The sequence below is a fragment of the Oryzias latipes genome, chromosome 8 (assembly GCF_002234675.1).
Source record: "Oryzias latipes chromosome 8, ASM223467v1".
NCBI lineage: Eukaryota > Metazoa > Chordata > Actinopteri > Beloniformes > Adrianichthyidae > Oryzias > Oryzias latipes.
In genome coordinates this window covers 16,890,929-16,905,590 of record NC_019866.2, presented here as the reverse complement: position 1 = coordinate 16,905,590, position 14,662 = coordinate 16,890,929, and the positions used below count along the sequence as shown (strand labels likewise).

The 14,662-nt window shown below is 41.5% G+C and overlaps 1 protein-coding gene across 9 annotated transcripts in view; it reads right to left on the bottom strand.

The window, feature by feature from the left end:
- The window catches only part of clec16a (C-type lectin domain containing 16A), a 111,233-nt gene that overhangs the window by 79,821 nt on the left and 16,750 nt on the right, over positions 1-14,662 (bottom strand). For all 9 annotated transcript variants that reach the window (XM_023957693.1, XM_023957695.1, XM_020701660.2 and 6 more), the window contains one exon: positions 6,350-6,466. In XM_023957693.1, the coding sequence (XP_023813461.1) occupies positions 6,350-6,466 (117 nt within the window). The remainder of the gene's footprint in view (positions 1-6,349; positions 6,467-14,662) is intronic.

Below are 14,662 nucleotides of genomic sequence, written 5' to 3'. Positions count from 1 at the left end.
TGTTTTTTTATTTGATATAAAGTTTAAAATATCCAAAAAATTCTTTCCACTTTATGATTGTGTCCCATTTGTTGTTGTCCCATTGCAGCCTGAAATGTGACAAAGGGTTAAAAAGTTCAATGGGGGCCGAATATTTTTGCAAGGCATTCTATTTGTTCATTCCTCACTATAAAACAACCTCAAAGAGGTATTTTGATTCGTTCACACATTTCTGAGTATTCTTCTAAAAACCTGCGCTCTGAGCACCAGCCCCTCCCAACCCCCAAAGAAATGAGTGGGTTCTTTTGAGCTGATGTAGATTGGTGAGAACAGCCCCTTCCAGAAAGAGTATGCACTGCCATCAACGCCTCCAGGCTAACACACACACACACACACACTTTCTCTAATAGTGGGAAAAATGCAGACATGCTGCCGAGGCCAGCTCTAGGATGACATCATAAAACCCACAAGGAGAGAAAGGTTGTACCTCAGAGATCTAGTCGTTTCACTTCAGAGTAGCAATTACGAAGTTCATGAATATGAATCAATTTTTATACATTTTTTTCTATAGTATGCCAATGGTATTACAGTAAACCCTTGTTTTTCGCGGGGTTATACATTTTTTTCTATAGTATGCCAATGGTATTACAGTAAACCCTTGTTTTTCGCAGGGGTTGCGTTCCAGAAAGAACCCGTGATAGGCAAAATCCCTGAAGTAGAAACCTCTTTTTTTTTTTTTACAATTATTATACAATTAAATACTCTGTTATACATAGAAAAGAAAGAACAAACCATTTTACAGGCTCAAGCATTTGTTTCACAAATCAAAGTACTTTAGAAACGTTTTTTTTTTTAAACAAATAACTTCTGTACTGTCAAATAATAATTTGAATCATCGATGTAAACAGAAGGCTTCAAATCGCGGAGATTAGCCCCGCCCACCGCGACCCGAGAGTAATTGAATTAAACGGGAGAAAATTTAAAATGATCATGAAAAAAATACAAAGTACAAACGGACAAATAGTGGCTCAGGTGTATTTCAATGCTCTTCAGTCTGAGAAGCTGCAATGTTTTCTCCTTCTCAAGCCCGCGGTGCAGCTGTGTGTGTTTGTTCGGGAGAAGAACATAGTGATTGACAGTTGGTGTTGCTCTTTTTCTATGGGTTTTAGAGAAACTTGAAATTGCAAGATGATTTGCATGTACGTAATTTGGAAAGCTGATTTACGTACGTGTACATTACATTAAACTGCAACATTATTGACGCACAGGTAGAGAAGAAGCGGAGTGACTTTTTTAGCCAAACAGAATACAGAACACAATGCATGATGCAAATCCGTGAAGTAGCGAAACCGTGAAAAGTAAATATTAGTTATAGCAATGGGATTGACATGAAAATGATAAAAATGACAATAGATTGTATTGTCAAACCACTATATTAGATTATATCTTCAATCTTTCACTTAAATTGGGAATATTTCCAGATAGAATGAAAATAGTTAAAATTATTCCTTTTTTTTAATAGAGACAGACATACTTTTAATAATTACAGACCAGTATCATTACTTTCCTAATTTTTAAAAGTGTTTAAAAAGTTGAAAAGTTCAAACTAGACAACTTTATTGAAAAAATAAATTGTTACGTGAGAATCGTAATGGGTTGCGTTCTAATAGGTCTACAGGTTTGGCTATAATGAAAATAGTTGAAGAAATTTCAACAGCAATTGACAAAAAGAAATACACAATAGGAGTTTTCATTGATTTAAAGGCTTTTCACACCATAGATCATTCTATCCTGATTTCTAAGTTATATGCATATGGGATTAAAGGAATCGTTCTGAACTAGCCCACCGGTTATTTACAAAACAGACAACAATATGTGCAGCTTGGAGGTAATAAGTCTGATCTCATGAACATTATTTGTGGACTTCCACAAGGCTCAATTATAGGACCTAAGCTCTTTATTTGTCTATTAAGACTCAATCATCCAGGTTGATTACATCATAGTAGTAGGTTTAAGGGCCGTCATCTGGACTTGGCTTTTAAAGTTGAAGACTTTTCACCTCTTATCCAAAAGGCTTTATCATTTCTGAAATAGCTGGTAAAAGAGCTGGTTTATATCTGCTCGTGGGGGAGGAGTCAGACCTGAAACTGGATGGTATTGTCAACTTAGGCTACATGGTTTCGGGTTGTTAGGAGTCCTTTGTCCTCAGCTGGGGGTTGGGGAGCCAGTGACTCCATTCCCCAACATGGTCATCTCTTTCAGCTGTTAATGACCCAGGTGAAACTGGTTCGGTTTGTTTGGATTTCAGAACACTGCTGTAGATGGATGGAAGAATAAACCTGAGATGACCATTCTTAATAAGAGGAGGTTTATCTTTCTTGACAAAGAGGGCTTCTTTCACTCCTCGCTCAAACTAGGGGTGTGTATTGGCAAGAGTCTGGCGATACGATACGTATCCCGAAAATTTACCAAAACATATTTTCTTTCTTTTTTTAATTTAAATATGACTTTGAAAAAAACTCTACCTGAATTTCAATGTCTTCCATTGTAATAAAATGGTCAAATTCAGTTTATTTAATGATCACAATGTTAAGCACTGCAACTGTAAGTTGCTTTTACCACAGCAAATTCATAGTGCTTTTATTTTGGTAAATAAAAATATAGGAAAGGAAAAGTCAACATTGTTTTATTTTTCCCAATAAAATATTTTAGTGTCAGAAAGTATAAGAAAAAGCAAAGAATGAATGTGCCTTAACCAATAAGTTTCTATTGGGGAAATAAAGTGCTGTTTTTTTCAACATTGCTTAATGCAGCATCTCCAGTGCTTTTAAACGGTTCAGGAGCCTGACTGGTGCTTCAAAAATAAAGGGTGAGGGGGACACTGATTCTTTCCAGAAACAATAAAGTGTGATGATGAGGCAGCATGACAGCACAAAAATCTTTACTGTGACAAAGGTGTGACAAATGTGACAAAGGTGCTTTGTTTAAATATCAATATGCTCTGCTGCTGCACCATTGCAGCCACGCTTTCTCACACGCGGAAGTAAATTAACGTTGATCGCCACGATGTCGGCCTTATTTCAGAGCGTTGTACACATCCCTCTGATTGAACGGGTAACTAAAGTAGAATCTTTTACTGCGAGGTTCTGCAGAACTTTAGCCCGCTTTGCTGATGGCATTTAGACGATGCTAAGTGCATTAGCTGTTGTGCAGCTGCACTTCTTCTCTCATATTTATCCGAGCCACTAAAAAGCATAGTATTCTGCGTTTTTATATGTTGCTGGCAGCAACATGGCACAGAGTGTCTGTTTGGTACACATCCCGAGTAAAAACGAAGTAGTTCATGTCTCATAAAAACGAAACAAGCTGCCTCTAGCTGAGGTCTTCCTGTTGTCTTGTGTGGTGTAGAGCTGCTCAAAGGCTACGTTCACTCTGCGGGGCCTAATGCTCAATTCCGATTTTTTGAAAAAATCAGATTTTTTTGCAAGGCTGTTCACATTTCCAATTAAATGCAAATTTTTGTGATCTCCTGTGTGCCCGGGAAATGACCCAGAAGTGACCCGCATGCGCAGAAGAGTACTCAACGGTGAATAACGTCACTCGTTGTTTGCAGAAGTGGCTAACGTTAACAATGGATGTCAACAACAGTGTTGTCAAAGCGGAGCTCTTTTTGCATTATTACATTTATTTTCACAAAGGAGCCAGCACAATTACAATCTTCTCATTTTAAGAAAGCCTTGGAGCCAGGATCGTCTGTACCCACTGTTGTGGAATGGGGATGTGTATGTGTTGGGCCGCGTGCGCGTGCGTGCGTGCGTGCGTGTGTGTGTGTAAGACACAGAAGAGAGCGTGTGCAGCGAGGTAGAGAATGAGGGGGGCATTCATGTTGTGTGTTAGGGAGAAAGGAGAACGGTAATAAAAGAAGGCTTCCCCCAGAATAAATGCTATGGACTCTTTGTTTTAACCCGTTCTGGAGAATCCTGGAGAATCTAAGGGTCCGAACGGGGAAGTAAACCCCGGAGGGTCCCCCTTCTGACCACGGTCGGAAACGGAGAAAAAAAAAAAGTAATCGAATCGCGGGGAATGTTTAACACCACGCTCGGCCATTTTGCTGGAAATTTTTCTTTTTTTTTTTTTTTTTTTTTAAATCGCCCGGTTGCGATAAGAGCCCTTGAGTTTGGCCTGAATAGAGCGGATGTATGAAGCTAAACAATTTAGATTGTACAAACTTGACTGTTAAATGTATTTACTGTGTTTATTTTAACTGTGGTGAAATTTGAGCAGAGGTGATGGTGTGAGAAATGTAAATATGATGCAATGTTTAAAAAGGAGCAGACAATTATAAGAATTATATTCTTCAATTCTGCTCCTTTCCAATCTTGACCATTTTCAATAATTTATGACAAACATGTAAATTTATTGGACATTCAATAATTTTCATGAAAGGAACAACTAAATAAATGAATGAAAGGTTGAGGACAACTACAATTAAAGATCAATCTAAAACTTTACTTATGACATCACTGGTGTTATGAATAAGCATGCAACAGAAAATATTCTTGTGTCTAAAATAAAAAATTGCCCGTTTTTTTCACTTCTCTTAATTCTTGCTAGAAAAAATAAACATTCAACTCTAACTGCAGCGAAGCAGTGGAAAATAAACAAATTCAGGGTTTTGAACTCTACAAGTGATAAAACAGAATTTAATTAAGTTATAATATTCATAAACTATTCAAGTGAATGCGCCAAGAAGGTAGAAACAATGTTTGTCTCATCTCAGACAAAGGGGGGATGTGCCTGCGCAGGTTTGTGCTGTGTGCGTGCAGTTAGGCAAAAACCATAAGCTAGTATCCATATGTGCGTGTCGCACCTGCTGGCTGACAATATTCTGGTAAACTGCTCACAGTCTCAACCGCTGATGAGAAAATAATGGAGGTCAGGGAGCGTACCCTGCACTTTCACACCAATGAGCTCATGCATATGTTGCACATCAAAACTTGTTCGATTGTGCAGATCCAAGATTTATATTTACTGTAAAAAACCTGCAGGAAGTTAGGCTGATAGAACATTTAAAAAAAACATCTAAACGTACACTTATGCAAATACTGGCATTGTAATCGAACTGGTGCATTTCCAAGAAAAGGCAAGAGAGACAGACAGAAACAAAAAAGAGAGATAAAAAATCTTCTTCCAGGAAAGAGAACTGGGTTAGGTGAACCAGCTCTATATGCTTTCGATCATGTGACCTAATTTCCTGCCACATCTTAGACAAACACCAAGTGCCATTTTACCACCTGTGAAAAAAACAAAACAAAAAACTAGACCCCCCCCCCCCTCCAAGTCATTTCGGTCTGTTTTTTATCTACAATAAATTAACGCATATCTGGCGTTAGCAGACGAGGATAAAAAATTGACATGCAGCTGGAGGAAGGTGGTACGGATTTGTATTCCACACACTTCACCTTAACTGTTAGTTATAGAGGATTACATCTTAATGTGCTGATTGGATCTTATATTTTTGTAACCTATTAATTCATATTTTTTTAAATTCTTCTTCTTCAATGAGCATAGAGAACTCAGGACTGTTTCCTGCAGTAGAAAACTTTAAACTGCAGGTTGGGTTTGGATGTAACTATCTCCTTTTGTGGTAAACCTTGATTGTTGAAACCTCCAGAGATTCACTGAAAAGGTAGGCCACTTATCACAACAGCTATACACACACACACAGACGAACAGCCACAGAGAAAAATCTTTCTCTGTGAGTTCTCAGAAATGCTCACTACTTCATCACGCCCACCTGGGTTTACAGACAGACGGTCAAAAGATTTCGGGGCAGTGAGGGAAGGGAAACCAAATCAAAAGAGCTAGAAAAACGGAAGAGGCAAAAAGAAAATGACAGCTGAAGGGAATCAAGTCAAGGAAAGCAAAGAAGACATGAGAGGGGGGAGTTTGGAAATTTTTTTTTGAAAAAACTTAAAGGGAAATAAAATTAAAAACTAAAAGAAACCAAAAATATCTCTTTGAAATAACCTTAAAAAATATTTGACTCTTAAAAGAAACAGGAACCAGGCAAAAATAAAGTAAACTGAAAGAAACTGCCTTGATGTGGGTGAATCATGGAGAAAACCAATGTGCCTGCGATTTCATCACCACCCACAGACACTTCTGGAAGTGTGCGTGTTCATGGGGTCGAATGCGCAGGTGTGCATTTCTCGTATATGCACTGTACTTCCAGTGGCCTTGAGTTTGCCTTCTATTTATGAGGAAACGGCACAACATACAAAGAGTTATCCTTCAAAACATTTGTGTGTAAACTACAGAGCAGTTTGCTTGCTGAAGTGCATGAAGTGTGCATATGTGTGTGTGTTACCGTGCTTTTGTGCGTGCTGTGCACGACTTTCTGAGAGCTGAAGACAGACAGGTCTCCATTAAGAATCACATCAGCTAGGGCGTTGACCAAAGGTTGATAGTGGATGATCAAAAACACCTGGAAAACAAACATGGAGAAGTATTACTGTATATGCATTTACCACAGAACCCTCAGTTTCCAACGAAAAGAAGGATTTACACACAAAGATAAAATTGTCAGTTCCTCTTTATTACCGTTTTTTCCGCACTTGAAAGCTTTAATTTTTTTCAAAAAACGACTGTGTGCTTTATAATCTGGAACACCTTATTTATCATGGCCCGCAGCAGCAGTCACTGACTGCAAGGACCATATTGTTTTCGCAGTTGGAAAGATTTCTGCGCCTTTGAGCGAAGATTTGCCAGCGATGTTGCTAGCTTAAGTCTACAACAAACTTGGAGTGTCGTCGACTTTTGACCTTGAGAAAAGGCCGCCATCTGAAATTTCATTAAAAAAAGAACCTTTACTACCGAATTCAAACGTAAACTTGTCGTTGGAATTTTTATCGATTGTCCCGTAACTTCTCGAGCATCAATGGCAAGCTACTGTGGAAAAAATGATGCAATCAGAAGTTGTAGATTTTCAACGGCATGAGCGTGGCTCCAAGTGGGGTACTGTTATAACTCTTGTGTTTTTCAATGGAATACTGTGAAAATTGAATGCATGCATCCTGAAACTCGAACTGAATATATTGAAAAACACTTGATATGAACATATAAGGAATGTGGGCGTGGTTGGCAAAAAACCTCTGTTGCCGATTCGTCTGAAACTGACGTCGATCTGTTCGCAATACCCAGGCGACCAAAACATAAAATGGTTGCCATGGAGCTAAAATCAACAGAAAAGCCGCCTTTTTAAAAAAATTGGATTTTCTAACATCTGACATGTAGCTCTTACCAATGGAGCAATGTCTTTTTCTGAGTGTTGATGATGAAGATCACTATGCTAGCACTTTTAGCCACATTAGCATAACTGGCATAGTTAGCATAATTAGCATATTAAGCAATGTGTTTTTCTGAGTCAGTTGAAGGTGCTGATCCCAATGCTAGCACGTTTAGCCACATTAGCACAACAATCATAGTTAGCATAAGTAGCATATGCAGCTATGACTTGATCAAAGGTGGGCAGTGAGGCCGACGTTGATGCATAGAGGCAGGCGGCAGGGGCGAGGTGCGTCTGCGGGCCATACAACGCCGCTTGCAGCTTTAATTTATGGTTGTGCTTACTGATGTTGAAGCGATTTTGAGAAGCAAACAGTGCTTCGTCAAAATGTCTGGTTGGGTATTATTGTAAATACGCTAATGCGGCTAATGTGTAGCGAAGATGGACTATAGTTTTTTTTTTTAATGCGTTACTAACAAGGTTGTGAGTTTGCGTAGCCATAATAACGTTTGTTTCAGCGGTATCTGTCAGATTTTTTGCATGTTGGGAGTTACAGGTACTGTGAAAACACTTGTGCGGCTAACACTTCTAATGTGGCTAACATGTAGCGTGTTTGTAACATGCTACACGTTTTACAGTTACTGTGAACGCAGTTAATAAAGTCTGACTGATGGATGTATCGCTGATTTTTTTGTCTTGCTTCATGTGCCTTATAGTTCACTGCGCCCTATATATGACACAAGTTATAAAATAAACCAATTATTGACAATGTGGATTATAATCCAGTGTGTCCTATTGCAAGGTAAATACAGTAATCAAAGAAAAACCAAAATGGTCAATCAAATAAATTAAAGGTGACATAAGCAATAACACTTAAAAAAAACAACTTCAAATCAGTCAATGAAGGATACAAACGCCAAAATGCAAGAAGTAAAAAAAACCAAAACACCTTTATACCTCTAAATGGTTTATCCAAGTGTCTTAACCCTTTAGCACCGGGGATGTTGCCATCAACATGTAAATAACACCCTTTTTTTCTTCGAGGGTTTAAGTGATCACTGTAAATCAGCGTATTTACTTGGATTTAGTAAGTAATTCGCTGCTCCGCAATGTTGCAAATCAGAACTTGCTGGATTTACATTAATTACGTCAATGGTTGGAGAGTTACGGTAGTCGAGAGAATGTAAACAGTGAAGCTAAAGTTCCAGGATTAAAGGCCTAAATAAGGCATAATGCCCTTCAAGGTTTCCATCCATCCATCTTCTTCACCTGCCATATCCCTTCGGGGACACAGGGTTACTGAAGCCTGTCCCGGCTACTGTTGAGTGAAGGCGGGGCACACCTTGGACAGGTCGTCAGTTTGTCGCCAGAGAAAACCTTCACATGCACAGGGAAACATGCAAACTCCATAATTGTCCTACATTCGGACCAGGGCTTTCTCGCGAAGTGGAGGATGGTCAATATTAACCATTGACTGAATATAGGGACTGGATTGAGTGACCCTTCCACCCTCACATTCCAAATAGAAAATACCTGCTGGCTCCAAGAACCCAAAAACCCATAGACTTCTACAGAGATATAAACAGCTATTCCTGGCCAATCAGATGCCTCAGTAAAAGTAAGTGGTGCCTGCTGTTGGCCCACACATCGAATATTTATAAGATAAGACTTTATGTTGCCCACAATGGGGAAAATTCTTTAACGTTTGATTAACAGATTTTGCGTAGTCTATTTTCAAGTGTGGACTTTCAACAAGCTCACACAGATGGCAAGAGTGGTTGCCATATGATACAAGTCAACACGAACTACTTTGAGTCTTGCATAAAAATTTTCAAAATATAAAAGTGTCTACATCTGTGTAGATACACATATAAAATTACTTTCACCCTTAGTCTTGAAAAAGGAAAATCCAAGGATGGTCCAGATGCAGACAACCATGGTAGATGCATGGTTGAATGTTTCTGTAGAAGATACTTTTGAGGTCATTGCGCTATTTTCATGGAGGATAAAGACGGCGGACACTTTCTCTGCCAAATGTCCATTGTTGATCCTCTGAGATCCCATCTCTCATGACTGCATCAAGTATCAAAGGCTATCAAACCTATGAACTATGTAGAAAAGATGATGCGAAACTCTTGGAGTTGGTAGCTTTCAGGCTGCGTCACACACTTTATATTCTTATTTTTCTTAATACGCAAAAGGCACCTTCTGTCTCATTCATAAATCTGGATTTCATTGAATTAAATAAACATTCTGACATTATTTGATTAAACCTGAAGGCCCAACTTTACAAGATCTTCTTGAATTAAAGCTTTGACAGACATAGACACAGCATATTGGTCCTTTATGACTTGTCCAGCTGCATTCACACCAAACGCGATTCGCGCGGCAAAGGCGGCCAGTTTCAATGTTAAGTCAACAGTACAGACACGATCTGAGGTCCTGCGACGTGTGTGGCGTGAAGGTCTGGCAGCAGCACGTTTTCAGCTGCGTTCCGCAAAAGGCCAGAGTTAAAAAAAATCCGATCTCTGGCATTTCGCTACGTCGCATCAACCAATCAAAGACTCAACTTTGGGCACGTGACATTTTCAGTGACAAAATAAATTTAAAAAAAAGTTTAAAAAAAACTTAAAAAAAACACATCCACTATGGCGGATCAATCCAACAGTTCTACTGAACTTCTGTCCATTTTCTTAACCCGCTGTATCCCTTTCAGGGCAACAGGGTTTGCAGCGCAACTTGTTCTGTGTCCTGTTTGGGTGGAGACCTTGTCAATCAATCTCTGTGCCGTGTCTCTATATAGAAATGCACAAGTCTTCAGATCTACATAAATCTTTGATTGCGATCAGATCTTTGTTTTCATTCTATAAAATTTGACTTACTTTCTATGAAGGTTTGAATTTTCAGAATTTAAACAGGAGAGAAAAGTGTGTTGTGAGGTTTTTTTCTGCCATAATATAATTGTAGTCCTACTCCGCGGATTTTATCGATCCCAGGTTATTTTTAGAACATAAATCGGGGATCGGATTTAAATCGGAATAAACAAGGGAACACTGTCCTGGTTATGCAGATATCTACGCAGCTGCAGCAGAAGACATAGGAATATGACTTATTTTTTTATCACTGGGTAAGAAACAGACGTGAAGGACATTGCGGAGCAGTTTTCCTTGTGAAGTTTAGTGCAAAATGTTAGATGTGTAAGGAGCTGCAGCCCTCCAAAGTCTTAAGGCCCGTTCACACTGGGACGAGTTTAACGCGTCGTGACTAAACAAAGGGCACCAATGAGAGTGTGCACACCGACGCGAAAAAACGCCAGGCGTCAAAGCGTCCAAAAAAAGAAAACGCCTCGGGTTGGTTTTTTTTTTTTTTTTTTACACTTGTCCTGTCCAACAGCTAGGCAGGCAGATGAGAGCTAGGGGCCTCTTGTGTTGGACATATTTTACTTTAACAAGAGGGGTTATTAATCTTCAGACAAACCAAAGGTGTGACTGAACAAACCCCTTTTGTAATTGAGGCCAAACTTTATTCATTTCAACCATGATTGAAAATCTTTGGTGTTGGACCGGACGGAAAAGGAAAGAAGGGAAGAAGAGGGAGGGATGTCAGGGGGGGGGGGGGGGGGGGGGGTGATAGTGAGAGGGGGGATAAGACCATGAAGCAGCATAGAGCAGACAGGTTTACTGGTTGTTTATCGTTACGGTACAGTTCAAATGTAGTACAAAAAGGGCGGGGCCTGTTCACACACACAAATATTATCAACACACCTGCTAGCTGCAAAAAATGTTCATATGTCAACATGTACACAAAACAGATAGTGTTCACGAACGCATACCTATGCCTTTAAACCAACTAGTGTGAAATCTTTCATTCATTCAATCATGCAAACTATAAGTGCAAAGGTGAGCTAACACCTGTGCTCAGGTGAGTGTTTATGTTCTTCTAAAATGGATGGTGGAATGTGAAAAGAAGGAGGAGGAGCGCCCAGCCACCCCCACACCCAGACCCCCGCCGCTGCAGCAGCGGCAGCCGGAATTCCCCCAACGCCACACGGGAACAGGCAGGGAACAACCGCCCCCCGGGCGACCAAGACCGCCACCCAGGCCAGGGCCAGCAGGACCGCCGCGAGGCCCCCAGAGCCAGAGAGCAGGGAGACGCGGAGGGAAAGAGAGCGCCGCCCCAGCCCAGCCAGGAAAGCAGCCCCCCGCCGCGCCGGAAGAGCCCAACGCAGGGCCCCACTGGAGAAGGACGCCCACAGCCCCAGACGAGCACCCCACCACCACCCAGGAGTTCCGGGCATCCCCCCGCCCCAACCCCAGGTACGAGCCAGGACCCCCCAAGGGAGACCCGCCCCGCACTCCAGGCAGCCACCCACCCGGCCCACGGTTGGTCCAGGGAGGAGCAAAGCAGGGGCCCGCCGCCCCCGCCCAGGAGGGGGGAACCCCGGGGAAAAAAGGTTGGCCCACAAGGGGTGTTATAAATATGGCCCGACCAGGCTCGGCCATGTTGGAAGTTTGGCGGAGCCCAGCGCTCAGGGGCAAGGACCAGGACCCACCCCCCAGGGACACGAACACCCCCGGCTCAGGTGTAATATGAACACCCCCACCGTGCGGAGAGAGCACCGCCGGGCCCAGGGAGCCGGCACCCAAGGGACACGGCCGCCATCGCCAAGGGGCCCGCACCCCCCACCAGGGAAGGGGTAGGGGACAGATGGACCCAGGTCCCACCTTCCTTGCAAAATGTGTGTGCGTGTATGTGTGTTTGAGAGGGTGTGTGTGTGCATGTGTGTGTGTTTATGTTGGAATGTATATATTGAAGGGGGAGGGGTGTGTGTACCAAGGGGGTGCAGTTAAAATTGGCGAGTAGGGCCCGTTTTTTTCGGGGGTTTTCGACGCGTCGAAATCTATTCGACCAATGAGAATGGCGCTTTTGCACACGTGTCTGGAGCTTCTGAAGTTACAGTAAAACACAACTTGGGGGCGCTCAAACACAAAACTGCCTTGCTGAGCACACATACCAGCGAAGAAGATATACGCCAAGTAGCGTCTACACTGCCGCGAAGAAATAATGACGGACATTCTAAAATATCCCCGAACCAAGCACCAGTTGGAGCTACTGGTGCTTGAAATATTCATGTTTTCTTTGTATTATTCTGACAAGCGCGTAAATACTTGCTCTCTTCTTCTGAGTGAAAAGCGACTTTAAGAAGCGTAAAGTTGCGCAGCGCCACCTTGTGTACAGGAGTATTTCTGTTTACATTAAGCGCCATCTAATGTCAGGGAAGGAAATTGCATGTTCGCTAGGCTCATCGTCAGCGAAAATCGCCTCGGTGTGAACACAAAAAACGTGGCGAAAAACGCTGGCGAATAACGCCTGGCGAATATTCGTCCCGGTGTGTACGGGCCTTTAAAGGGACTATGACGAGAGGACAGACTATTTCTTGGTTATATTTTTTAAATTTAGCTGTCTTATTTTTCCTGATTTTTTTCTTTTGAAGATCACAGAGGGTTAGTTGGTTAATGTTTTTGTCCATATTCCTATGAAGTGATATTTATGCCACACGTTGACACAAAACTTTCCAAGTTGCAAATGAAAATATTAAATATTTTCTTTCAAATACTTTTTCCTTGGTTTCAATTTTTTTTTTGCTTTCAAAATTTTCATTTTTGCTTTCAAAAACTTTTTTTTTCAAAAGAATTTTTTTTTGCTTTTAAAAAAAATATTTTTCTGTTTGCAACAAAAATGTTTTCGCATGCGTTGTCTCATCTCGCTTTTTGCCCATCTTTGATTTTGCTCTCATAAGTTTGAGTTAAGCTTGACATAGCTGCCATCAAACAGCCAGCTGATTGGTCTAGATTCTAACCAATCAGGTGTCCCTGTCTTGTATTGTGCTTGGAGGCAGACATGGACTTTGGATTGGTTCTGTTTGAACGGGATTCTGCCGTTTTCAACCATTCTGGCCCGTTCATGTTTGATATAAAAAGTGAAAGGGAACTGTAATAAGAGAAGGTTTCCCCCAGAATAACGGTGAATGATTCTTTATTAACCCGCTCTGGAGGCTCTGAGGGTCCAAACGGGGAAGTGAACCCGAAGAAGGATCTCCCCTGCATTTTCCGACCACGGTCAGAAAGAAAAAAAGTAATTGCAGGAAAGGTTCAACACATGATATATTTACAAAGAACACAGAAAAGAAAAAAGAAAGAGTTTTGGAAGTCTTAATAATATACCTGAGCTTTTCTTTCCAAACACTGCCTGTGACGCGGCAGTAACATTGCAGCAATATGGTAAAAACACCACTAACAGGGCTGGTTAAAAAAAACATACCGGTAAAAGTCACTGAGAGCAGCAGTAATTTATAGGCGCGCGCACCTCTGCGCAGCACACGCCTCTCATGGTGTGAAGAGGCAAGCGCTGCGCCAGAAGTTTTCTTCCACAACAGTGACACAACGTAAGACAGCACTAACAGGGCTGTTTTAAAAAACAAACGTAAAAGTTACTGAGAGCTTTCTTCATCTTCCTCCTGTGCAATGAAACCATGGAAGTCTTCCTCATCAGTGTCGGATTGGAATAGTGTCAAATATTCTTCGGCACACACTCTTTCAGTGTCTCTTTCGTTGTCGCTGTCAGTATCACTCTCATCCTGAGGCAAATTCACTCTTGAGCTTACGCTGTCCTCTCCGTCACACAGCAGACCAGCTTTTCGTAACCCGTAGGTGATGGTGGATTTTTTCACACTACTTTAAACGATTACTTTTAACTTGAAAGCTACGTCATATGCATTTCTTCTTGCATTTTCCATGATGAGGGTCTGTTCGTGCTATTCATTCACAAAGTGGGAATTTACATTAAACTTGCGTCTTCCTCGACACACATACCGTATTCCCTGTCTCACTCTTAAGGCCCGTACACACCGGGACGAACGCGCGATATTCGCCGAGGTTTAACGCCTCGTGACTAAACAAAGGGCACCAATGTGAGTGTGCACACCGACGCAAAAAACGCCACGCGTAAAAGCGGCATTTTTTTAAAAACGCCTCGGGTTCGTTTTTTTGGTTTGACGCGCCACGTCCAAAACTATACGACCAATGAGAATGGCGCTTTTGCACACGTGTCTGGATCTTCTGAAGTTACAGTAAAACACAACTTGGGGGCGCTCAAACACAAAACTGTCTTCCTGAGCACACATACGTCACGGCGAAGAAGATATACGCCAAGTAGCGTCTACACTGCCGCGAAGAAATAAGACGAAGAAGATGCACTCACGACGGACATTCTAAAATCTCCCCGAAAACGATCATGATACATTTTCAGCTCTTGTACCAGTCGATAAAACTCCCCATGTTCTTCTCTTCTCGTAACTATGGGATGTACCCAAAATCGACGTCTTTTCTGGCGTCT